The following is a 25593-nucleotide window of genomic DNA, read 5'->3' as shown; positions in this document are numbered from 1 at the left end:
TGGTCAAGCACTAGAGCAAATGTGGGGCGAGAATTTTTGAGTAAGCAGCAAATTTCGTCATGCTGCCAATCACAGGAATGTACACAGCATAACTTGGCTTTTTATGAACATCTACCAGGTTTAAACTGCAGTTTGCCTGAATCCATTTGTATTCAGATTTAAATTGAGTTTAAAATTGGGCAAATACTTGACAACAGTATACATTTCTACAGGAGACAAATTAATGCTAATAAAAATATGTTCACACAAACCACTTGAAACACAGCACAAGAAATGAAAAACTGGCTTCAACAACAGCGCAAAGCTGATACTGCTCTACCGCACTGTTGATTTTCAAGGTTGGTTACAGCAGTAAGATTTTTGCCGGAAGAAAATTTGTTGAAACATGTGGCAGCAGATAAGAAATAAATAAAAGAACGCCACTTCTGCATGCCAAACTTTGGGGGAACTGAGACAGGGAAGATCTCATGAATTTGAGCAGCAGGTCGTTCAGTCCATCCAAGAGAGAGACAATAAAAGTTCGCCAGTTACTCAAAAAATTGTCCAAATGAAGGTGCTAAGGACATTTTTTAACTGTATGGGTTGTGAAATTCCAAAGAAGTACTGGCTGGTGCGTGAGGAGGATGATGAAGAGGGTGTGGCTTATATTACGACATAGAATAGCAATAGCAGCGCAACTTCCTATGGTGTTTGACGAAAAACTAAGTGTGTATCAGCATCAGATAATCAATCTGTGGAAACTACATGACTATTGGCCAGGCCCTTGGGCAACACAGGTCAGACACCTGTTTATTTTGATACGCCATCAAATTTTACTGTTGACATGAAGTACATCAAAAGTGTTCGTGTAAGAAGTTATTGAAATGAAAAGCCAGCATAACAGCATTACTGGGTGCCCTGGCAGATGTAAGGAAGCTCCCTCCATAAGTGGTTCTTCACAAGAAAACAGTACCAAAATAAAAACTACCTGCAGAACATATCTTTAAATGTCAAGAAAAGGAATGGATGACAAGTGACTTGATGCTACATTGGTTGAAAGCTGTTTAGAACAGAATACCGGACTCTTCACTTGACAGAAGGAAAATGCTGGGACTGGTTTCTTTGAAGTTACATACCATGCAGGATTTTACGTATCTGATAACAAAGCACAACATAGACCTGGTAATGATTCCAAGTGACATGACCGCATTACTTTAAGTAATAGATATTGTTGTGAATAAACTTTTCAAGATTGATCTGCGAGTTTTACAGTCAGTGGCTTCTTCTAGGAGACCATACCCTCACAGTGGAGAGGAAGTTGAAGAAATCCTCAATATCCATGCCAGGCCAGTGGATCCTTACAGCCTGGGGCAGAATCCCGAGTGACTCTGTTGCAATAAGTTTCAAAAAGTGCTACCAATCCATAGCTATGGATGGCTCAGAAGATGACATAGGCCTATTATGGAGGGAGTGTCAGGAAGGAAGAAATGGCAGTAGGCTTACATATGAAGAGGATGATACCACTGATGATAGTGATGATAAAAAGTAGTGATACCACAAGCTCCTGGCTTCAGTAGTAGGCAGAAAAGGGAAGTGAAGATAAAAGTTAATGTAAACCATTTATTTTTGTTTATTTTATTTCTCCTGATACTATTAAATGTAGTTGATCAATAAATTGCATAAATTAGAACAGATATAATGTTGACTTTTCTCGACAGATTATTTACATTGATAAAAGTTCGTTATACGGATTTGTTAAAAATGAAATTTTCTTGAGGAGAGCTGTCTTATAGTTTGGTAAATATGGCAACTGGTATTTCTCAATCAGTTCCTGATGCTCAGTCTCTATCCCCTGAAATTGGTGTGTAGGACGAGAATGTCCAAGCTTATTCTGGTACTGGCAAGGAGGGGTGGCAGATCTACCTGCCAACAGATCAAGCACCATCAGCACAGGGCCGTGAAACTGAGATAGTCCAGCCGAGGTCTGTAGGAGTAGTGGAGGAAGCAGCACTCCAGAGGCAGCAGGCTGTGCTAGTATGACAGTGACAGAGAGACCAGCGAGTGTGGGCTCAGGTTGTAATGGGGCATGGGCTACATTGTGTAATTGCAAGGAGCACAGATGGTGGTGGCTCCAATGCTCGATCCAGAAGTGAGAGGGACACCGATTGCGACTGTGGTCACAGTCAGAGCTGGTTGCGATGGTGGGTCAGAAGGCTGTGGCCGGCCGTGCAGTCAAACAGCTGATGGCCCCTATGGCCTACAATGATTTGATAGGGGTGGTCTGATAGGAGGTGAGGAAGCTGTGGAGTACTCCATCGGTAGATGACATCAGCAAGGCCTTCCACATCTGTGCTTTAAAAGTATGGATCATCTGCCCGGCCTCTGCATTGGAAGTGGGGTGAAATGGGGCAGCAGTCAGGTATTTGATGCTGTTTTGGTGAGACAAGGCCTGAACTGCAGTGACATCAGTTGGGAACCGATGTCTGACAGCAGAGTTTATGCACTCCATGGGTGGCTAATGTCATTGGCAAGGCACATTCAGTAGCACGGGTGCTAGTGGAAGGCATCTGCACTATCACCATCACCACCACCACCACCACCACCACCACCACCAGCAGCAGCCACTTAACTGCCTGAAACAGTCTGGCAGAATCCTATGGGTGGTCAGGACAGCCATGACGAGAAATATTGCCTGGGGGCCGTTTGGTTGAGGGAACAGGCACGAAAGGAGAGGCATGCCGCATACAATGTCAGCGTCTATGTTGGGTGTAATTCTCATTAACGTTTTTCATTTATTAATTTTGCAGCTGTTGGATTCGAGTATGAAAGCTTCACAAAGAATACACTTTGCTAATAATTGCACTTGATCAAGTGCCTAATATAAACCCATTTTTTTATAATTTATGAAAATCAAAGTTTTTCAGTCATAAAATGGAATAATATCACTTTGAATGAGTAACAGTACAGACCATATTATTTTATTGTATTGAATGAAAAACAAATCATAAATTACTTTTACCCTACCAACTGACATAATACTTTCAAAGTCAAAATCAACTCGTTAACAAATTTCTTCAAATAATTAATGTGTGATGCGGTTTCTTACAAAAGCCTAACGACACCCGAATACATGGACAAGACCAATAGTGCTTGTGTATAGTTGACGTTGACTAGTAAGGCAGTTCCCCCAACAGAAAGAGGGTGGGCGCAGCTTTGAAAGTTCCGGAAACCAGCAGTGTGTAAGGATTATGATTTACTACAGCGTAACACCAATTATATCAGTACCCCCCCCTAGCCAAACAGAATTTTTCCAAAAATATTCCAGAAAAAGTTTTTGAAAACTCAAAAAGAAACTTTAAATCCCAAAGAAAGTTATGAATCAATAACAAGATCCCCAAAGAAACATGCAACCTCGTGCTAATGAACAACCGAGCAATGGCTCCCTCCTCCTGAATCATCACACTGTAATATGATAGAAATAGCAAGCACATTTTACATTGTCTCCCTCTAAACCTAAAATTAAAATTTGTTTGCATTTTATTTGAAAATGTGGTAAGTAGACATGGGATGTATGCAGAAGATCAAATTGGTTATACAGGGGGTCCCAGGAAGAACGGTCAGTGTAGAGGGATGTGATGGGACCAATGATTCAAAGGAAAATCTAGTAAACATGGGCTCTAAAATGCATAACTTAAGAACAGTGAGCTCATGTTCATCTTTGCTAATGTGAAGCACATCTCTTCTACCGAACCAAGTGCTGAATATTGACTGTTCTTCCTGGGACACTCAGTATGAGTAACATCATACTTTACTACTGTAAAGGCATCTTCATGTAAATCGTTAAATGTTATGCATGCAGGTTGTGTGAAAAACATTGTCAATGCAAAATAATTAGATCTTAAACAACTCAGAACATTGTATATCTTCCCATTATCCAGCTCAACATCACTAAAAATGTTATCTATCACTCCAATAGTATGACTTCTGCGTCCTTCAGATATGTTTCCAAAGGCTCAGCAAATATAGAAGCTACTTCAAATATCCCCACGGGCAAATATTAGTCAGACTATGCAAGAGGAATGCACCCTCTCAGGGCATTTAGACAAATTGAAGCAAATGAAGGCAACATATATACAGTAAAACTTCGTTTATACGTTTTTCAATGGACTGCAGGAAAAAAAATGTGTAAGTGTGAAAAACATGTATATGAAATATAGCACCATACTATCAAATTAATTGGTAAACACAAATGAAAAATCCAGTAATTAAAAAGTTACAACATTATATAGGCTTACTAGATTCCATACTTAACAAGAATATAAAGAAAAATGAAACCTCTAAACGTCATTTTGTAAAAAAAGTCTGTAGATTTTGCTTCTTTTTTCTTTGACGCAGCAGTAGCATACACTGTACCCTCAAAACAGGATAACTCTGTCATTATTTTGTCAGAAACATTGAAGGAGGAGTATGTGAAGGCAAATAAATTTAATATGTACTGCAGTCATGAAAAATTTTTATTTCCACACAGGTTGTAGATTTTCTCATTTATATTCTCGGGGGCATATCCAGGCCGTACTTCACAGCTAATAGCATCCGGGTGTTTTTTTTTAAGCTCAAATTTTTTATTCTGGTTTTGTGTTTAGGATGTCATAAGCTACACAGTGCTTCATCTATCTCAGAATATTTCTATCAATTCCATTATACATGCGACACACCATGTAAATTTAGGAGTCATATTGATAAACATTGTGTGTCAGACAGCTGCAGCTAGTGATCTAAGTGATTGATTTCTCCATACAGTTAACGTAAGACGCATGCTTCCTTTTATCAAATCTAAGGAAAGGCATTAAATGTGATCAAAAAGAATTTGACTAATGCCTAACTTTGACAAAGTTTCTTATTACACTATCAAATTTTATTATAGTCTAATATCAGCCTTACCAATCTACTTTCCGGCAACCCAGTCTGAAACACTGCATCATAACTTGTGCGCACTGTGGATATTTCGCCGGGAAATGAAAAAAACAAAGTGCAAAAAACGTATAAATGAAGTTTTACTGTATTTGTCGACATGGAAGTTAATTATTTACTAATTGTTTACCAAACAATTGTGGCCTGAGCTCCCAGCTGGTGCACATCGACAGCGCAGAAAGATATGTATATAGCTTCTTTCCTGTGTTTACTTCGTAGATTGTTACTTAAATTGCGTGTGAGTTTTGTATAGGAGGTGTAATTTTGAGTTTTAGTTACTGTAATCGTAAATTCAGGCAGGTTGTAGCACAGTCGTTTGGCATTTGTTTTGTTTTGGTACATCAGTGGCACTTGTCTGTCTAGTAGGCTCTCAGAGATCACTGTGGCCTGAGCTCCCAGTTGGTGCACATCGACAGCGCATAAAGATACATATATAGCTTCTTTTCTGTGTTTACTTCGTAGATTCTTACTTAAATTGCGTGTGCGTTTCGTATAGGAGGTGTAATTTCGAGTTCTAGTTATTGTAATCTTAAATTCAGGCAGATTGTAGCGCAGTCGTTAGGCATTTGTACAGGTTAGTTCATACATTCTTTGCATGTTTCCCTTGCGTTATCTAGGCACAGACGTCAACCTCGTCCCGTCTGTCCCCAGATCGGTCTGCCGCTGTGGTTGCCCCGGTTGCTGCCCCCAGTGGGGCTGAGCCCTCGCCTGTGGTTGATTGGGAGGTCGTTCCAAGGCGTGGCAGGCAGTGAAAGACGTCCCCGGAGGCTGATCAGAAAGCCTTCCCGCTGCGTCTGACAAACAGGTTTCAGGTACTGTCTCTGGCTGAGCCAGATGCAGCTGCCTGCCCTGTTTCAGAGGATGATTCTCAGCCTTCAAGGTCCGGGCAATCGCAGAGGGTGGGCTTATTGGTAATTGGGAGCTCCAATGTTAGGCACGTAATGGGGCCCCTTAGGGATATGGCGGTTGGGGGGGGGGGGGGGGGGGGGGGGGAAATCCTGTGTGCACTCCGTCTGTATTCCAGGTGGAGTCATTCCTGATGTGGAAAGGGTCCTTCAGGATGCCATGAAGAGCACAGGGTGCAGCCAGCTGCAGGTGGTGGCACATGTCGGCACTAATGACGTGTGTTGCTTTGGGTCTGAGGAAATTCTCTCTGGATTCCAGCGGCTATCTTATTTGGTGAAGACTGCCGGTCTTGCTTACAAAATGAAGGCAGAGCTCACCATCTGCAGCATCGTTGACAGAACCGACTGCGGACCTTTGGTGCAGAGCCGGTTGGAGGGTCTGAATCAGAGGCTCAGATGGTTTTGTGACCATGTTGGCTGCAGATTCCTTGACATGCGCCATAGGGTAGTGGGGTTTTGGGTTCTGCTGAATAGGTCAGGAGTTCACTACACTCAGCTGGCAGCTACACAGGTAGCGGAGACTGTGTGGCGTGGACTGGGTGGTTTTTTAGGTTAGAAGACCTCGGGAAAGTACGAGGTGGGCTGCAACCTCAAAGGGTGCATGGCAAATACAGGACGTGCTTGAATCAAGGAATATTCGGAATTATAGTTGTAAATTGTTGTAGTTGTGCTGCGAAAGTCCCTGAGCTTCAAGCGCTAATAGAAAGCACAGAAGCTGAAATCGCTATAGGTACAGAAAACTGGCTAAAGCCTGAAATAAGTTCTGCTGAAATTTTTATGAAGTCTCAGATGGTGTTCAGGAAAGATAGATTAGGCAGAATTGGTGGTGGAGTGTTTCTGTCTGTCAGTAGTGGTTTATCTTGTAGTGAAGTCGAAGTAGATACTCCATGCGAATTGGTATGTGTGGAGGTTATACTTAACAGCCGAACTAAGTTAATAATTGGCTACTTCTACCGACCCCCAGACTCCGATGATATAGTTGCTGAACAGTTCAGAGAAAATTTGAGTCTCATAACAAATAAATACCCCACTTGTACAGTTATAGTTGGTGGGGACTTCAACCTTCCCTCAATATGTTGGCAAAAATACTTGTTCAAAACTGGTGGTAGGCAGAAAACATCTTCCGAGATTGTCCTAAATGCATTCTCCGAAAATTATTTCGAGCAGTTGGTCCACGAACCCATACAAATTGTAAATGGTTGCGAAAACACACTTGACCTCTTAGCCACAAACAATCCAGAGCTAATAGAGAGCATCATGACTGATACAGGGATTAGTGATCACAAGGTTGTTGTACCTAGGCTCAATACCATTTCTTCCAAATCCACCAGAAACAAACGCAAAATAATTTTATTTAAAAAAGTGGATAAAGTGTCACTAGAAGCCTTCCTAAGGGGCAATCTCCATTCCTTTCGAACTGACTATCCAAATGTAGACGATATGTGGCTCAAATTCAAAGATATAGTAGCAACAGCAATTGAGAGATTCATACCTCATAAATTGGTAAGAGATGGAACTGATCCCCCATGGTACACAAAACAGGTCTGAACGCTGTTGCAGAGGCAACGGAAAAAGCATGCAAAGTTCAGAAGAACGCGAAATCTCGAAGATTGGCTAAAATTTACAGACACACAAAATTTGGCACGGACTTCAATGCAAGATGCCTTTAATAGGCTCCACAACAAAACATTGTCTCGAAATTTGGTAGAAAATCCGAAGAAATTCTGGTTGTATGTAAAGTACACAAGCGGCAAGACGCAGTCGATACCTTTGCTGCACAGTGACGATGGCACTGTTACCGACGACTGGGCGCTAAAGCGGAGTTATTGACTGCAGTTTTCCGAAATTCCTTCACGAGGGAAGACTAATGGAATATTCCAGAATTTGAAACTCGAACAGCTGCTAGCATTTGTTTCTTAGAAGTAGATACCTTAGGGGTTGCGAAGCAACTCAAATCGCTTGATACGGGCAAGTCTTCAGGTCCAGATTGTATACCGATTAGGTTCCTTTCAGATTACGCTGATACAATAGCTCCCTACTTAGCAATCATATACAACCGCTAGCTCACCGGTAGATCTGTACCTACAGATTGAAAAATTGTGAGGTCACACCAATGTTCAAGAAGTGTAGTAGGAGTAATCCATCGAACTACAGACCTATACCATTGATGTCGGTTTGCAGTAGGGTTTTGGAGCATATACTGTATTCAAACATTATGAATCACCTCGAAGGGAACAAGCTATTAATACGTAATCGGCATGGTTTCAGAAAACATCATCCTTTGAACTTAAAAAACTAAACAGTCATTCAGAAACAAAATGCCCCCCCCCCCCCCCCGCACACACACACATAAAAGCTTCTACCACTTCTGCCCCCCCCCCCCCCCCTTCAGCTCTCTTCTCTCTCCACATCACCCTCTCAACAACCCCCCCTCTCCTTTTTCCTATACACCCCCCCCCCCCCCCACCGCCAACTCCTTTTCCACACCCTATCAAATACCAGCATTACTTATTATTTCAAGTTAACCATCAACCTCTCATCCCAGACATCATATGCCAAGATCAGCCAATGGAAGGAGCAAGAAATTAGCTGTCATAATACTCTCAATACCAATAATCTTAAATGTAACTGAAATATAATGTAAAAAATCTAGTTTTATATACCTGTTAAAATTGCACAGTTAATTTATAAATAAACATTTTACTAGTTTAAGCTAATTTACATTTATTTTCTATGTAATAAAGACAAATCTCTTGTCAGTGTGTGTGATGACTAATAATGTCTCTGGTCAACTTGAAATCTTTGATACTGTAGTTATATTGCAATCTTTGGCTTGTTTATAATGTGTAAATCCTGTATTCGTATCTGTGGCTAAGTGTGTTCAGCGATGATTACGAAAAACAAGATATATGTTTCCAACAGTGCCTCATAAAAGTAAAATACATCTAGAGAAAGTTTTAACTTGTGAAATTGTGAAAAACAATAACAACAATGGTTTCAAAAATACGTCCTAAAAGAGATATATATACCTGCAGAAAGATTTATCTGTAAGTAACACCTCAAAACGTAAATTAAACTGTAAATATTTCGTGTAACTGTACCACATGTAGTGATTATTTGCTCTTATATGTTAAACATAAATTATGCTGTAAATATTTCGTGTTACTGTACCACATGTAGCGATTATTTGTTCTCGTTTCTGTCTAGCCACAGATACTCAACCACCCACACAATGGGTACAAAAAGCACTGAATGTATATACCATCTGATGATGAGTTGCTAGGCAGCTCGAAACCGGTCATGGTTAAATAAAATACATCTACATAAAAAGGCGACTGGTTGCAGTAATTTCTGAAAACCTTTTCACACCACAGTCGCAGTGTTCCACATCCACAATGGATAAAAGTCTCACACTAGAATAAGTCGAGATGAAGAAAAGCTCAACCATTATAAGAAATATTGTAATGTATTAAGGAAAGTTATAAAAAAATCCAGAAGTATGTGTATCAAGTCTGAGATTAGCACCTCTGATGACAAAGTTAAAACAATATGGAACATAGTTAAAAGGGAAACAGGGCAACCAAGCTCACAGGACAACAGTATTACTGTTAAGCACAATGAAAAGCTTATAAATGAAAAATCACAGGTTGAAAATATTTTTAATAATCATTTTTTAAATGTAGTGGAAAATATAGGCACCAGCTGCTCACCAGATAGGGCAGAACTCTATATGAAAGAGGCATTCCAGGTGCAAACAAATGAAATTGAAATCCTACCCACCTCACCGTCTGAAATTAAGAAAATAATAAATTCACTTAAGAATAAAAACTCACATGGAACTGTTGGTATCTCCAATAGAATACTAAAATCTTGTCCACACCTGATAAGTCGAGTTCTTAGCCACATGTGTAATAGCTCATTGAATCAGGGAATATTTCCTGACAGATTGAAATATGCCATAGTTAAACCCTTGTATAAAAAAGGTGACAAGACAGACATCAACAATTATCGTCCTATTTCACTTCTGACATCCTTCTCAAAAGTGTTTGAAAAAGTAATGTACTCAAGAGTAACTTTACACATTAGTGGGAATAACGTTTTAACAAAATGTCAGTTCGGTTTTCAGAAAGGTGTTTCAACAGATAGTGCTATACACGCTTTCACTAATCAAATTTTAAATGCTCTAGATAGTAGAACATCACCAATTGGGATTTTCTGTGATCTCTCTAAGGCTTTTGATTGTGTGGATCATGAAATCCTCTTAGATAAGCTGAAGTACTATGGAATGAATGGTTCAGTACACAGATGGTTCACTTCATATTTAACTGGTAGAATGCAGAAGGTTGAAACAGTAAACCCACATAGTACACAAAGGGCAGCAGATTATTCAGACTGGGGATGTATCAAGAATGGGGTACCACAGGGTTCTGTCTTGGGGCCTTTATTGTTTTTAATATATGTTAATGACTTGCCAAATTATATTCATGAAGATGCAAACGTGGTTCTCTTTGCAGATGACACAAGTATTGTAATCAAGCCTAAAAAGCAAGAATCAGCTGAGGAAAATGCAAATAATGTTTTTCAAAGTGTTATTAGGTGGTTTTCCGCAAATGGACTTTCATTGAACTTTGAAAAAACACTGTACATACAGTTCAGTACAGGGAAAGGCATAACACCGGAAATAAATATAGAGTGTGGGGGAAAATCTTTAGCTAAAGCAGATTGTTCAAAATTTCTGGGTGTCTGTATTGATCAGAATTTAAACTGGAAGACACACATTGACAATCTACTGAAACGATTGAGCTCAGCTACCTATGCTATTAGTGTCATTGCAAATTTTGGAGACAAGCACATCAGTAAGTTAGCTTACCATGCATATTTTCATTCGTTGCTTTCTTACGGAATCATCTTTTGGGGCAATTCATCACTAAGAAAGAAGGTATTATTGCACAAAAACGTGTTATTAGAATAATGTCTCGGGCTCATCCAAGATCATCTTGTAGACAATTATTTAAAGAATTAGAGATATTGCCAGTAGCTTCACAATATATATACAGCCTAATGAAATTTGTTGTTAGTAACCCAGATCACTTCAGAATTAATAGCACAGTCCACAGCTACAATACTAGGAGACAAGGTGACCTTCACTACCGTTCATTGAATTTGACATTGGCACAAAAGGCGGTGAATTATACTGCCACAAAGATTTTTGGTCAATTGCCAAACAATATCAAAAGTCTGACAGACAACCAATCGGCATTCAAAAGTAAGTTAAGGGAATTCCTGAATGACAACTCCTTCTACTCCACAGATGGATTTTTAGACATAGGCCAAAGAAATGCAGTAAGCATTAACAATTGTACCGTATATAAGACTAACAATGATTATTTGGGATACATGAATCTTGTGTACTTTGACACGTTCCACGTCATTACGAAAGAATCGTGTTCATGATCCATGGAACAAGTAATATAACTAAACTAAACTAAACTAAACTAAACCAGCTCTTTATTCGCACGAAGTAATGGCCGCTATCGACAGGGGATCTCAAGTTGATTCTGTATTTCTAGATTTCCGGAAAGCTTTTGACACGGTTCTTCACAAGCGATTTCTAATCAAGCTGCGGGCCTATGGGGTATCGTCTCAGTTGTGGGACTGGATTTGTGATTTCCTGTCAGGAAGATCGCAGTTCATAGTAATAGACGGCAAATCATCGAGTAAAATTGAAGTGGTATCAGGTGTTCCCCAGGGAAACGTTCATGGACCTCTGCTGTTCCTGATCTATATAAATGACCTGGGTGACAACCTGAACGGTTCTCTTAGGTTGTTCGCAGATGATGCTGTAATTTACCGTCTAGTAAGGCCATCCGAAGACCAGTATCAGTTGCAAAGCAATTTAGAAAAGATTGCTGTACGGTGTGGCATGTGGCAGTTGACGCTAAATAACGAAAAGTGTGAGGTGATCCACATGAGTTCCAAAAGAAATCCGTTGGAATTCAATTACTCGTTAAATAGTACAATTCTCAAGGCTGTCAATTCAACTAAGTACCTGGGTGTTAAAATATAAACAACTTCAGTTGGAAGGACCACATAGATAATATTGTGGGGCAGGCGAACCAGAGGTTGCATTTCATTGGCAGGACACTTAGAAGATGCAACAAGTCCACCAAAGAGACATATTACACTACACTCGTCTCTGTTAGAATATTGCTGCTAGGTGTGGGATCCTTATCGGGTGGGATTGATGAAGGACATCAAAAGGGTGCAAAAAAGGGCAGCTCGTTTTGTATTATCACGTAATAGGGGAGAGAGTGTGGCAGATATGATACATGAGTTGGGATGGAAGTCATTAAAGCAAAGACGTTTTTCGTCGCGGCGAGATCTATTTACAAAATTTTGGTCACCAACTTTCTCTTCCGAATGTGAAAATATTTTGTTGAGCCCAACCTACATAGGTAGGAATGATCATAAAAATAAAATAGGAGAAATCAGAGCTCAAACAGAAGGGGATAGGTGTTTGTTTTTCCCGCACGCTGTTTGGGAGTGGAGTGGTAGAGAGATGCTCAAACAGAAGGGGATAGGTGTTTGTTTTTCCTGCACGCTGTTTGGGAGTGGAGTGGTAGAGAGATAGTATGATTGTGGTTCGATGAACCCTCTGCCAAGCACTTAAATGTGAATTGCAGAGTAATCATGTAGATGTAGGTGTAGAAATATGGCAAAGCATTGTAGGACTGTGCACAAATTAGAATAACCTCTCTCAAGTGAAAATCAAATCAATTTATTCTGATTTGTCAGTAGGGTGGACTTGAAAATCAAAGCACAAGAACATTTATTATCTATTCCCATACTTCTAATCAAAGATGAGGAAAGTTGTACTGTATATGTATTTGAAAGGGATAAATGATGACTCACCACATAGATGAGACAATGAGTCTGTCTTCTACCAAAGTGGAAAACGCAGTCTTTTGTTGGCACCTGTCTTCAACTCAGTGTCTCCTCTGTATTGTAGTAGCAATCTGTTCTTTTTATAATACTGTTGTTATTCCGTATTGGACTTTCCATTGTTTGTACTGCATATTGCCACATCTATAGGCACATAAATGTTAAAGTTTGAAGACATTCAAAAAAGTCAAGTAGTGCAAGTTATGTTTAGTTGCTGAAACACAAATCCTCACAAACACACGTGTAATTACTGTCTTTACTTTGCCACACAACACACAATCACTGATGGATGTTTTAGTAGATGATTTTGCTACTGCTGGTAGGCTAGTATGCATGCTTATCTTTCGGGGAGGGCAAGTCGTCGCAAGCAGGTTGCAGGCATGTCAATAGCCGGCTGAGTGGGTGAAATCTGTGACTTCCAGGCTCCCTAAAAGAATGAAGAGTGAGTAGGGTGACTTTGCAGCTGTCCTTGGCAGTGAACTAGGCAAAATGGAGGTGGACGGAGGCAGATCGTAGCCACACTTCACCATTTCCTCAGCGTCTTTTCGAATATGTCAATAACAGATGGATTAACATCCATATCAGTGACAAAAAATCAAAACATGCACAGCAGTTAACACTCATTTGTTTTTGGCAACTGTTGCAAATGCCAAATAAAGAAAAGATAATACCAATGTTTACAAAAACAACAGTCTACATTGTTGTTAGCATTATGCATATAATATACTAACACAAACAGTACAAAACACTAGACAAATTGCTGTTCATAAGCATTTGACAGTTCTTGTATTTCGTGGGTACCTCTCAGTCTTCTTGTTGGCCCATATCATACTCAGTTGTGTCATTGTTGAATTCCTCACTGTCTGCTTCTTGCATCATATAATGTTAATGGACGTTTTTAACATGTTCTCTTCCATAAATTCTTCCAGTTCATATATTTCCCAGTTCCCAGATATTCAGATGTCTGGTTTCTGTTATCTTATAAGGACCCTTGTAGACATGATCAAATTTCTTAATTTTGTGATCAGCCTTCTTAGACTGAACATGTGTCTCGACTAAAATGAGATCTTCTTTCCTATACACATTTGGATCCATGAGCCTGTCATTGGCCTTTTTCAGTAGAGTTTGTTCCAACTTTCTTATCTTCTCCTCTCATGTTTCTTTTTTGTCAGGTAAGTTCATTAAGATCTCTGATTAGACTGTCAGGTTCCCTGTTAAACAGAATTTCTATCAGCACATACCCTGTAGAACCGTGTGGCAGGTTGTTGATGGCATCTTCAAAATTACCCATCAGCTGATGCTATTTTTCATATTGTTTATGTCATTGCACACAACGCAGAATGATTTCTCTCTTTCATAACATGCTTCATGGGATTTGAGGTGGGTCTATAGTGGGATATAAAGACTGGTTGGTTCAACATCACGCTTTCTTAAAGTCTCACAGCATTTCTTACATACAAACTAACTTTTGTTATCACTAATAACTCGTTTTGGAGTACACCCATTTACAGAGTAGTTGCTTTCCATTTTTGAGCTACTTTACTGCCCATGACCCTTTTTAGTGGGTTCAATTTCACGTATTTTGAGAAAAGTTCGATTGTTGCAAGAACTTGCATTGCAACTTCTGTCAGACTGTATAGGGGGCTGAGGAGATGCTATTGTCTCTGTAAGACCTTTTGGCAACATAGTCTGCACACTACAATTAATCTTAAAGCTGGTAGTCTCGAATTTTTGGCAAATTTCACATGTTATCAGTAAGTGTTATATCCTCTTGACCCTGTCAAAAAATAAACAATCCCATCCCAAGTTTTCTAAGCACTTTTTTGGTTAAAAACGTACCTGCAGCCAAAGTTCATGCACCGTAGTAGATCTCAGCACATTGCCCCTTCATGCCCTAGGCAGTATATTTGGATTTTCTCTTCTCTAGCACATCATTACTGTTAAATCCCTATTTTACGTTTTGAGTGGACCAGATTCAAAAAACACAAAATTGAGGAAAATGTTAAAACTCCTAAAATACAAGCAAAAATGTATATAATTGGCATATATGATTAAAAATCGTTATCCTAGCCAATAAATTGTATAAAATCTGTATAAGTCAAGGAATTCAAAAGTGCCATACAATGTTTACACAGTCATTTGTGGTAATGAATTTGATCAGTTCTTAAAAAATCACAGATGTGCAACAGCAAGTAAAAACTCATCAAAAATTGTAATTGGTATCTGGGTACAACCACAAATTTTACGTCAAAGCACGCAGTTTTCATACATACTTCCTTTGTGTTCATCCTGAAAAAAGCCAAAAACTGATGAACATGGTGAACTAAACAAAAAAATGTGAAGTACGACAAAAGGTGTCAGAATCTAACATGTAGGGGTGTGTACTTTCCTTCTATAGTCAATGGCAGTCTAATTGAAATGAGTAACTTCCCACTACCATAGTATAACATGACAGTCACAACACGTCTCTTTTTTAGTTATCCACTGTGATTGCAGCCCACAATGGGGACAAAGTTACATTGTTGAGTTTGGCAAGGTCTTGTGAAAGTAAAAACAAATCATAATTGTTTACACTGGTCTGTAGAATGGTTTCTACAAATAGGAGCATGTGTAGCATAATAAAGTGCAGCAACAAGAAAAACAAGACACCACACTTGTTGTTTTTGGGTTTCGTAATGACCCTGGAAATTATGAATGTTCCACTTCATTACAGAAAGTTTATTTACAATTTTCTTATAACCTACAGATATTTACTGGAAATGCCGTGTTCTTTAAGAACAAAAAATTTGGTAGTAAATAGCAGAAGACATGAACTTTTGCAGAAAAGCTTTGTATATCTACTCAAAAACATGAAGTTTTCTTCGCTACAATTCTGGTCAGATCAGTGAGTGAGAAACATAGGAAACATGCAAAGAGAGCAAACCTTTATTATTTAACGCAACAGATAAGCTACCACAACTGTAGCTGAAGAAAAACCACACAGATAGAACTGTTTCCCTACACAGAAGACAAATTTCACAATTGTTGCTTTATGTGAGCCACAAATGTCAAGAAACTTTTACACATTCGCTTTCAAAACAAAAGTAATTACATTTACAAAAATGTTTATCTGTTAGAAAAGCGTAAGACTGCAAAAACATTAGGCTCTGTGAAATGTTGTTGTGTGTCAAAGAAAGTGCCTGTTATAATAAGAACAGATAACAAAAGAAACACGTTATTCTCATGTGTGAAATATGTGTTTATATTCTCTTGTTTTTAGTGGTTAAGCTGCAATTGCACACATACTCAAAAGAATTTCTTCATCATTAAGTTGTAACTTATGTCACTGAATCAGGGATATTTGGCTGTTTTTATGCATTTTTCATGATCATTCATGTGTCTTGATAATTTGCTGATGCTTGGAACACAAAAATGTAATAACTATTTCACTAATTAACTAGAAAAAAGTTAAAAAACAAACATTAATCTTCCAGCTGATTTATCACCGTTTGAGGGTGCTAGTGTCGCATCAACTGTCAGACAGTAACAATTCTCGGAAGTGAGTGTCGCAACCTATAACTAATGCACAATACAAAACTGAGTGAGTAAGTTGTAGTGTAATGGATGACATCATGAGTTAGACGTTATAGGTTCACAACTCGTAGCATGTTAATATTCATCTTCCACTTCACATTCTGAAATTTTGTTGTAACTGTAATAATACACATGTTCTGCAATTCGATGTTATGTAACATTTCAGATTAGATAACGAAGGATGAAATAAATATTTGCCTGTTTGTTCCCAAATGTGTGGTGATTTCCGAGTGTGTGGTTTGGCAGAAACCTAAGAAGACAGTTTACACTCCTTCGAGTGAAACGAGCAGCAATAAAATTTATTTTGTTCCTTGTCATAAATACTTTGCTGTTTATTTCTGAATATCTATAGCAGTTTCCATGTGTGTGGTTAGGCAGGAGCCTAAGAGGACAGCTTAAATTTCTGCAAGTGAAATGATGATTAATAACATTCATATTCTTACTTGTCACAAATAATTCGCACATCGTGCAGCCACAAACATTTTCCCATAAAGAGTTCTTGCCACAACTGAAATATTCCTGTCGCTAACACATCCGTAATCATCAACTTGGCACTATAGCGATCGACAGATCAATAGCCTTATTTCTGGTCGCATTCACAATGCTACCATGTCACAGTTATGTCAGTTCCTGTAAAAAGTAGTGCGAAACATACTCAACCCATCATCATTGCGCGGTGAAGCTAAACGTTGCAAGTTATGTTCGCAACGGCGATTGCCGGTTACATCAGCATTTTCTCTCTCACGTCTCCCTTTCCAAAGTGGCCTAAAATATTCCCTTAACTGCACCACCACCCATAGTGCGAACTGTCTGTCTTTTGTGCTACTTACGTCTCATTCAGTCACATCAAATAACAATGGAAGAAAATTGAATCCAGTCAAACAAGATGTTGAGTAAGAATGTAGAATCAAGTAAACCTTATTAGGAAGAAATGTAAAATCAGGGAATTTTTAGCATTGATTTTATGGGTTTTTACAGGGGCTACAAATTTATGGCGAAGAATCACGAAAAACATAAAATCAAAGTTTCGCTGTATTTTCTTTTCACTGGCGATAGACATTCTTCGAAATTTTGTTTGTGGTGTACATGTTCTAGTAATCTGCAGACTGTTCCTTCAAGAGCCACACCTTTCTTGAGTTTAGTGCTGTCTTCTGTCATTCGTAGTTCTGCTCTTCATCTTTTCAGACCCACCAGTAAGTGTGAAAGTGGTTTGGGTACTAAATTCTGTTCTCCAGGTACGCACTGCAGTTCAAAGTTGAATTCATGAAGATCTATAGCCCATCTTGTTAATCTCCAATGTTGCACTTCTTCATTGGAACGTCACGGCCGGGTGATCAGTTACCACTACACGTTTTCTCCCAGCTGGGTAATAATAGAATTTGGTGAATCCAATAATATAGCCAGCACTTCCCGGTGTGCTATTGAATACTTTTGTTCACAGGTTGTCATCATTCTGCCCCCGAAAGTGAACATCTGGGTATTCTACTGCTGCTCCCCTCCATTAGTTTGATAAAGATGCACACCCACACCTCCACAGGTGAAATAAAAAGTTTGGTTAGTATCTGGGTGTAACAATATTGGTGTGTTGATTAACGCTGTTTTAGTCTGTTGAAATGCTTCTTTGCAATTTTCCATCCACAGACTATTTTTCTTAAGCAGATTGTGCATAAATTCATTAATTGGTATTTGTCTATCTATAAAACAATAGCAGAAGCTGCATAGGCCTTAAAAAACTTTTAAGTTGCTTCTTGCGAATAGATATTGGGAAACTGTACTGGCTACAGGTTTTCCTTGTCTGCCTTTATACCTTTTGATGTAATTATGTGTTCCAAGATTTTTGTTTTCCTGCCTACTGAACTCTGATTTTCTCATGTTCAGTCTAGCTGTTTCTAAAAATAAACTCTACTGTTGCCAAATGCTCTTTCCATGCATCTGCATTCAAGGTTTTGTGTTCCAGTAGATCCTTGCCAAGAACTTTGTCCATTGTTTGAATAAATGCTGATGTGGTCACATTTAGTTCAAAAGGAAGTATTTGACACTGGTAACACCTGCCTTTCATAAAGAAATGTGGTATATTGTCTGCAATCTGGGTCCAGTGACATTTGCTAATAACCAGAAGTCAGATCCAGACTTATAAACACTATCACCATCACGCATGAATAATAACTCTTCGATGTTTGCCAGTCGGTCTCTTTCAACTTTAAAAATGCTATTTCCCTTTTTCACATCTAGTATTACTTGTACATCACTTCCCTTCTTATCTACATTGAACAACAGCCTTCAGGCAAAAATCAAACAATGGAAAATCCAGGATAGAATCTAACAATACCAGAGAAGGAAGATGCTGAGTCACGATATGCACCATAAAAAGATTCACACAATTAAAGCTTTCGGCCATTAAGGCCTTTGTCAGCAGTAGACACACACACACACACACACACACACACACACACACACACACACACACACACACACACACACACACATGTAAATGCAACTTGCACACACGTCTGCAGTCTCAGAGAGCTGAAACCACTCTCAATTAATTGTGTCAATCTTTTTGTTGTGCCTATCGCGACTCAGCATCTCCGCTATATGGTATTGAACAACAGCCTGTTGTATTGAATGTGCCCACATTCTGTGATTGCTGCTGGCAACATCTTTTACAATTCCTTTTCCACTGCTGTCCTTTTCGCTTATGGAATCGGATATCGAGATGTGAAATGTGCCATATGTAGGTGGTTTTTTTGTAAGGCAAAAAGTTGTTGGCAATCTAACAGATGGTGTACTCAGGTGCTGTGTCTTCTGGTAATTATTCTACAGCTGCGACTTTTGATTTTGTTTCCTGTTCTGCCAGTTCTGCTTCTTGCTCCTGCACTAGGTATGTTACTGATCTGTTGTTAGTGGCTATTTTGTTCTGATCTCCCTCTTTTTCCTGCACTGCTACATAATAGATACATATGAACCCCCTTTCTTTACCACTGACTGCCTTCCCAGAGAACTGTGCTGTTCTCTCTCTGTCTTCATGTCACATCCTCATTTAATCTCTTTAGTAATCTATTTGATGCATTAACCATTCAGATCCCATTATCAATTCAGCATGTGAATTACATACTATTACGGCATCCATTCTAAATATCTCCTCATTGATCTTCACCTCCTGCTACACTTGACATTTTACAGCCTTTCCTTATTCTCCAATAGCTAACTTCACCTTAGAACCATCGACAGGAAGGCTAGGTATTTTCACATCCATCTTCAAAGCTACTCATATAAATTCTTTGAAATTGCAATCTGAGGCCCAGAGAACACATTCACTTTAATCTTGTTTCCACATACTTCTGCTTTGATAATCAGAGTCAGAACCTCTCATTTATTGTTTTTCCTTCTTTGTCTATCAATTCTGGTTGTTCTTCTTTCAGTATGTTCATTTGTATTATGCTTATCCTCTGTGTTACATTTTCTTCCATTGGCCCTATGTTATTTTTTCCAGCACAGTCTTGAACCACAACTAATGCAAATCTCATGTGATGTTATTGACTGGTATATTTTCACATCTCTCTTGCCATTGTTCTTCATAATTGGCCATATGAAGTGGGAGCAGGAAGTGCAGCACAGAGCCACGTGTGGAAAGGTGGTAGAAGCACACCAAAATATTAGCGGAGATAGAAATTAATACTCAAAAGGCAATTGAAATGCAGTCAAAAAAGCAGAAAGAAGAAGTCCTTTCTTGTGGAATTTTTACCTCTCGCGGCTGCCCATAAGCATACGCTTGTCCTCTATCATTCCACCTTCTTTCATGTTCCTGACTTAAAGAGGCATTTAACACACTCCCAAACAATCCCAGCACATGACCAGTAGCACTTATGTATCGTTGACCTTAAATACCTTAAAAGAGGCGCACTTGCAGCTTCAAAAGTTCCAGAAACCAGCAATGTGTGAAGAGCACTACTTTCTACATCCTAACACCAACGACATCAGTACTCCTTCCTGCATGTCGTTCCCCCAATGCAAAGCATGAAGGAGCTAGAATTACGATCCTGCCGCCAGAGTCCTCTGTGGTCGATGTTCAGACAAATGGCTGGGTCAGCATGGCTGAACATATGCTCTGGCCCCTTCTGCACCCCAAACAAAACTGTACGCTTGGACCAGGTAGTGGGGTGATGCTGTGGCTACCTCATGTGTGCTCAGTGATTTGATTGGATTTCTTTATTAATTCTTGAAACAATTTACATTGTATTTATTTCCTCATTGGATAATAGACAATTTAACAGTTTAAATTTGTTTCTTACACAATAGTTGACAGTGAAATTTTCTTATTTATAATCTAATTTACATTTTTCAGTCTTATATAATTATTATTTCTCCATATAGTTTAACACAGAACTTTCAGATTTTAAGTAACCTTTTTTAATTCAAGTACTCCATTACCGTATAGTAACTTTTATTTTGTAAAAAAAAATTTAGTTTTTCTTTGAAGGAGGAGATTGTCTTTATGTCTTTAGTGTTTTGTGGTAATTTATTATATAATTTGATGGCATTGTACAGTAGACTATGTTGCGTTTTAACTATATTTTTTCTATCCAGATGCAAATTACTGCAGCTCCTAGTTTCGTAACCATGTACAGAACCATTGTTAACATAGTGTCCAATATTTTTTTAATGTACATAACTTCTTGAAAAATATATTTACATGGGACAGTTAAGATTTCCGGCATTTTAAAAAGTTCAAGGCCATGAGCCATGCTGCCACTCTTGGTCATTATACATACTGCTCTTTTCTGCAATTGGAATATAGCTTCGATATTTTTCCTGTTCATTCCCCAGAATATTATCCCATAACTAATAACAGAATGGATAAACGCAAAGTATACTGATCTAATACATGAAATATCGGATGCTGAAGTAAGAACTCTGAGGGCATAGCATGCTGTAGAGATTCTCTTACGAAGTATTGTTACATGGTCTTCCCACTTCAGCTGACTATTAACTTGCATACCAAGAAATTTTGTTCTTTCCACCCATTGTATGGTTTCATTACCTAACTTCAGTTTATTATAAAATGGTTTTTTGTTTATGTAAAAGCTCATAGTACTTGTTTTCTTAATATTAAGCTTGACTTTGTTGTTAGCTGCCCACTCATATACACTTTTTAGTGTTTCTTCAGCTTTCTCTATTAGGTCTACATGTGATGTGTCACTGATTAGCACATTAGAGTCATTTGCAAACAATGTTGTATGCCCATGCTTTATACTTTGTGGGAAATCATTAATATAAATTAGAAATAGTACTGGACCTAGGACACTACCCTGTGGTACACCTATATTTATATGTTTGGGGTCAGAAATATGTTTTTCAATACAGTTAGAGTTACATGATAAATGTGTTATTTCAGTCATCTGTATTCTATTTTCTAGATATGACTGGAACCATTTTTTTACAATCCCCCTTATTCCCAGTTCATCTAGCTTAACCAACAGTGTTTTGTGATCCACTGTGTCAAAAGCTTTTGTTAGATCGAGAGATATACCTGCTGTATAGTTTCCTTTATCGAGTGCTTCTAGGATATATTTAGTAGTGAGGTATGCTGTTGCTGCTTCTGTGCCTTTCCCTGTTCGGAATCCAAACTGGTCCTTGGCTAGGAGGTTGTGCTTATTTAAGAAGCTCATAAGTCTATCTTTCACAATAGTTTCTGTTATTTTTGCAAAGCACGAGAGCAGTGAGAGTGGCCTGTAATTTTCTATATTTCCTGTGTCTCCTTCCTTGAAGAGAGACAGTATTTTAGCATATTTTAAGTAATCAGGAAAGTAACCCTGCTTGAATGATTGGTTTATTATATTAACTAATGGTGATAACAGGCTCTTTAGTTAGGCTTTGTTGTAGTTGTTGGTCCAGGACAAAATAAACCACCTCCAGGTGACGGAATTCTGCGTCAGGGTCAAGAGAAAGACAGGAGCGCAAATCTGTGTTGGGCAGTGTGTTGAAAGTGAATTTCTTAGTAGTACCTGCTTAAAAACAACACACAGTGCTGCATACATTGCACCAAAATTGGTAGAAGCATCTGAGCTGAAAATGTTAGCAGTAGTAGGGGAGCTGAAACTGATGTCTGAACAACAACATAAATTATTTATGGCCGGTCATTAGCTAGCTGGAATTTGCTGCCACACAAATACACATGAAATTTCTGGGCCCAATGAATGATCTCTAAAGCCAGCACTTTAGTTTGTGAATAGGTGAACTGTGCTGCAGACAGTGTTTTGGAGGCAAAGGCAATTGGTGGTTCAGACCAATTGTACAAATTGTGGGACAAAACTGCTTTAATTCTCTGCAGGGACACATTTTGTCATAAGTAGCAACTGCATGCACCTCCACAGCACCATCGTGAAACTGTACTTAGGGCGCTGAAAACTTTTCTTGACATACAGCCGGCCACACTCATTTGATGCTCTTCTTGCACAGCTGATTTAGGTTGCGTGCGAATTGTGGCACTTTGGGGTGTCAATTTGGTATGGTACCTAATTTTATCCAGGGACAATTACAGCTGTTTAAGGTTATTAGAGTCAATGTAGTATTTACATGTTGACTTGGTCATGCGGATACGTAACACCCATGTATTTAATGAAGTGCCCCATGTATTTGATGCTGGGGGTGAAGAAACTGCACTTTGCGTTCTGAAAATGTAAGCCATTTGGAAAGGGATTAAAGATTCCTGTTGTCCACAAGCATTGACCCCATAAAAATATCATCCAAATAATTACCACAGTCCGCAGTACCTTGAATGGATAGTTCTAAATACTTCTGGAAAATTGCAGGTGCAATATAAGCCAAATGGTAAGCTGTTGTACCTGTGTAAACCCAACAGCATATTTAAGATTAGCAACTTGACGCGATGCCTCATCAAGTGATGGTTGTAGATATGCTTCCTTTTGATATATGATTGAAAAGTAGTTGCCCCGTGGCCAGGTTAGTCAACAGATCATGTGGGAAAGGGCCTAGGATAGAGATCAGTGTTGGACTTAAACTAAGCAAAAACAAGTAAAGACCTACTAGGTTTTTTAAAGACAACCAAAGTAGTTGAAACCATGAAAATAGCCCCAAGGTTCTGAAGCTGTGAGAGTTCTGCTTGCCTTCCTAACCCCAAATGTTAGCAGGCAAGCTCTACAGAATTGTGGCACTGCTGAAAGCTTTATAGCAGTAAAATTCTTGCACACCTGAGCATTGGTTCAAAAAATCAGCACAGGGCATCAAGGTCAGAAAGAGGTACCATTTCTGACACTAAATTAAATATGATCCCATTTACCAAAATCGGTAAAGACATCTCGGGCGAAAATGTTGGCATCAGTAGGGGAGCACACAACTAAGAATGTTAGTACACTTTCAGTGTTCCTGTACTTAGCTGCCAGCAACAGTTCATTGAGGAGAGTACTGGCCTTGTGGCAGTAAGACCTAACACTGAACTCCTTGCAGCAAAGGAGAGCTCAGCTACCAATACATGTCCTCATTGATTAACGACATGGCAACACTGGTGTCCAACTGGAAGTCTGCGGATCAACTGGAAAATGTCAGGTTCTGCGTAACCTGTAGAGGCAGTTTGGAAACTGCCTGCTCTGCACTGTGATGCTGTTGACCGCTGAGGTGTCCTCATGCTGCAGCTGAGTGTGTGGCCAGTGGGCCACTTATTGATGCACTGGTGCAAGTTGGCTTTTTGCGGTCCAGCAGTCTGCTGTCCTGTGTGGGCAGTTGTTTGAGGAATACCGGTTGGTGCAGTCAGAGCAGAACTGGAGCTTCCGTGACTCAAATGAAGAATGCCACACTGCCAAGGAAGGAGAGACCTCATTGCTACTTTGCTGTTCGCTCCTGACACAAATGCATAATCCGTAAACAGAGCCAAAATCATTGTGAGCTTGGCACTGAATAGAAACACAGAGTGGGAACTAGAAAGTCAGTGTCCAAGGCAGTGTGGTATTCCAAATAGCAGTAAGATGTTAATGGTAGTAATGTGTGCAGCATACTATACAAGATTGAACTAGAAGCTGCCTGTGTGGCCTGGGGCGTGGTTCAACCTGTGTGACTTGGCACATACAGCCCTGGTGGTGTTTGTCACTCACAAGATGCAGTGCGTCTACACTGCAATCGATATCCACCGTTGCCAGTGATACAGAAGGTATTTAGCTACAGGCAGTGTTGATAAAAATAGTAAGTTTGTATGATTTGCAATTTTTAAAGGTATTCATTCTCCTGCAAAGGTTGTTCTTTTATTTCAAAATAAACACTTTATTTCATTAGCAGTTAGCTAATTTGACATTCTTGGGCATTAGGAAGCTACATCACATATCACAATAGAAACTTACACGTGCATAGCACAATATATTCCACACATTGTTGTGGGTAAACAGCATCTGACACCATTCCTAATTGATCTTAAGGTGCAGACAGCGCAATGTAAACTAACGTATAACAATGTGTTATGTATTCTCCCACCATGTAAAAACCCACATAAGGGTTGCACTTTTTCCGTTTTACATGTAGACTTCACAACATTGATGTGTGCAATATATCACATTGTGAATGTAACAATTTTGCCAAGATGTAGTTCTAGGGGACAAAATTAGCTAATTGCTAAATAATAAAGTAGTTATGAAAATGAATTTAAAAATGTTTCCATAGTTACTGTTACTATGGTCACACACCTGGTCCAATTTACAAACTGAAATACATCTACGTGAATACTCTGCTAAGTATTCTGCCTGTGAATCACAGTCTTTCGTTGGCGCTACCCACAACATTATTTATGTGATCGTTCCAATTTAGGGTATTTGTAATTATAATCCCTAAGTATTTAGTTGAATCTACAACCTTCAGATTTGTGCGACTTATCGCATAATCGAAATTTAGCGAATTTATTTTAGTACTCATGTGAATAACTTCACACTATTCTTTATTCAGAGTCAATTACCACTTTTTTCACCGTACAGATATCTAAATATTTTTCCAATGTGTTTTGGTCATCTGACGACCATGTCAGAGAATAGATATGAGTGTTTATTTTACTGTAGCACTCTTTCTTATGTGTGTGTGTATCTACAACTCAACACGGCTGCTTTTTGGTGAGTTGTCTCCTTTAATCATAAGGTATTTACATTCTACAAGGACATTCTACAACTTAATTTTATGTCAATTATATACGGCATTATTTTGTTGAGATCTGTTTCTTACATGAGCA

General features: G+C 39.0%; 1 protein-coding gene across 3 annotated transcripts in view; it reads left to right on the top strand.

The window, feature by feature from the left end:
* LOC126272214 (protein O-mannosyltransferase 1) overlaps positions 1-25593 on the top strand; it is a 147086-nt gene that overhangs the window by 114736 nt on the left and 6757 nt on the right. The window contains exon 13 of one of the 3 annotated variants that reach the window (XM_049974914.1): positions 1269-4773. The exons of the other annotated variants lie outside the window; for them this stretch is intronic. Coding sequence (XP_049830871.1) covers positions 1269-1365 — 97 coding nt within the window. The 3' untranslated portion in view covers positions 1366-4773. Of the gene's footprint in view, positions 1-1268; positions 4774-25593 lie in introns of those variants that run through there. 3 annotated transcript variants of the gene reach the window in all.

This window comes from Schistocerca gregaria, chromosome 5 (assembly GCF_023897955.1).
Source record: "Schistocerca gregaria isolate iqSchGreg1 chromosome 5, iqSchGreg1.2, whole genome shotgun sequence".
Classification (NCBI taxonomy): Eukaryota; Metazoa; Arthropoda; class Insecta; order Orthoptera; family Acrididae; genus Schistocerca; species Schistocerca gregaria.
Note: the sequence above shows the minus strand (reverse complement) of the source record. Positions and strands in the feature narration are given on the sequence as shown.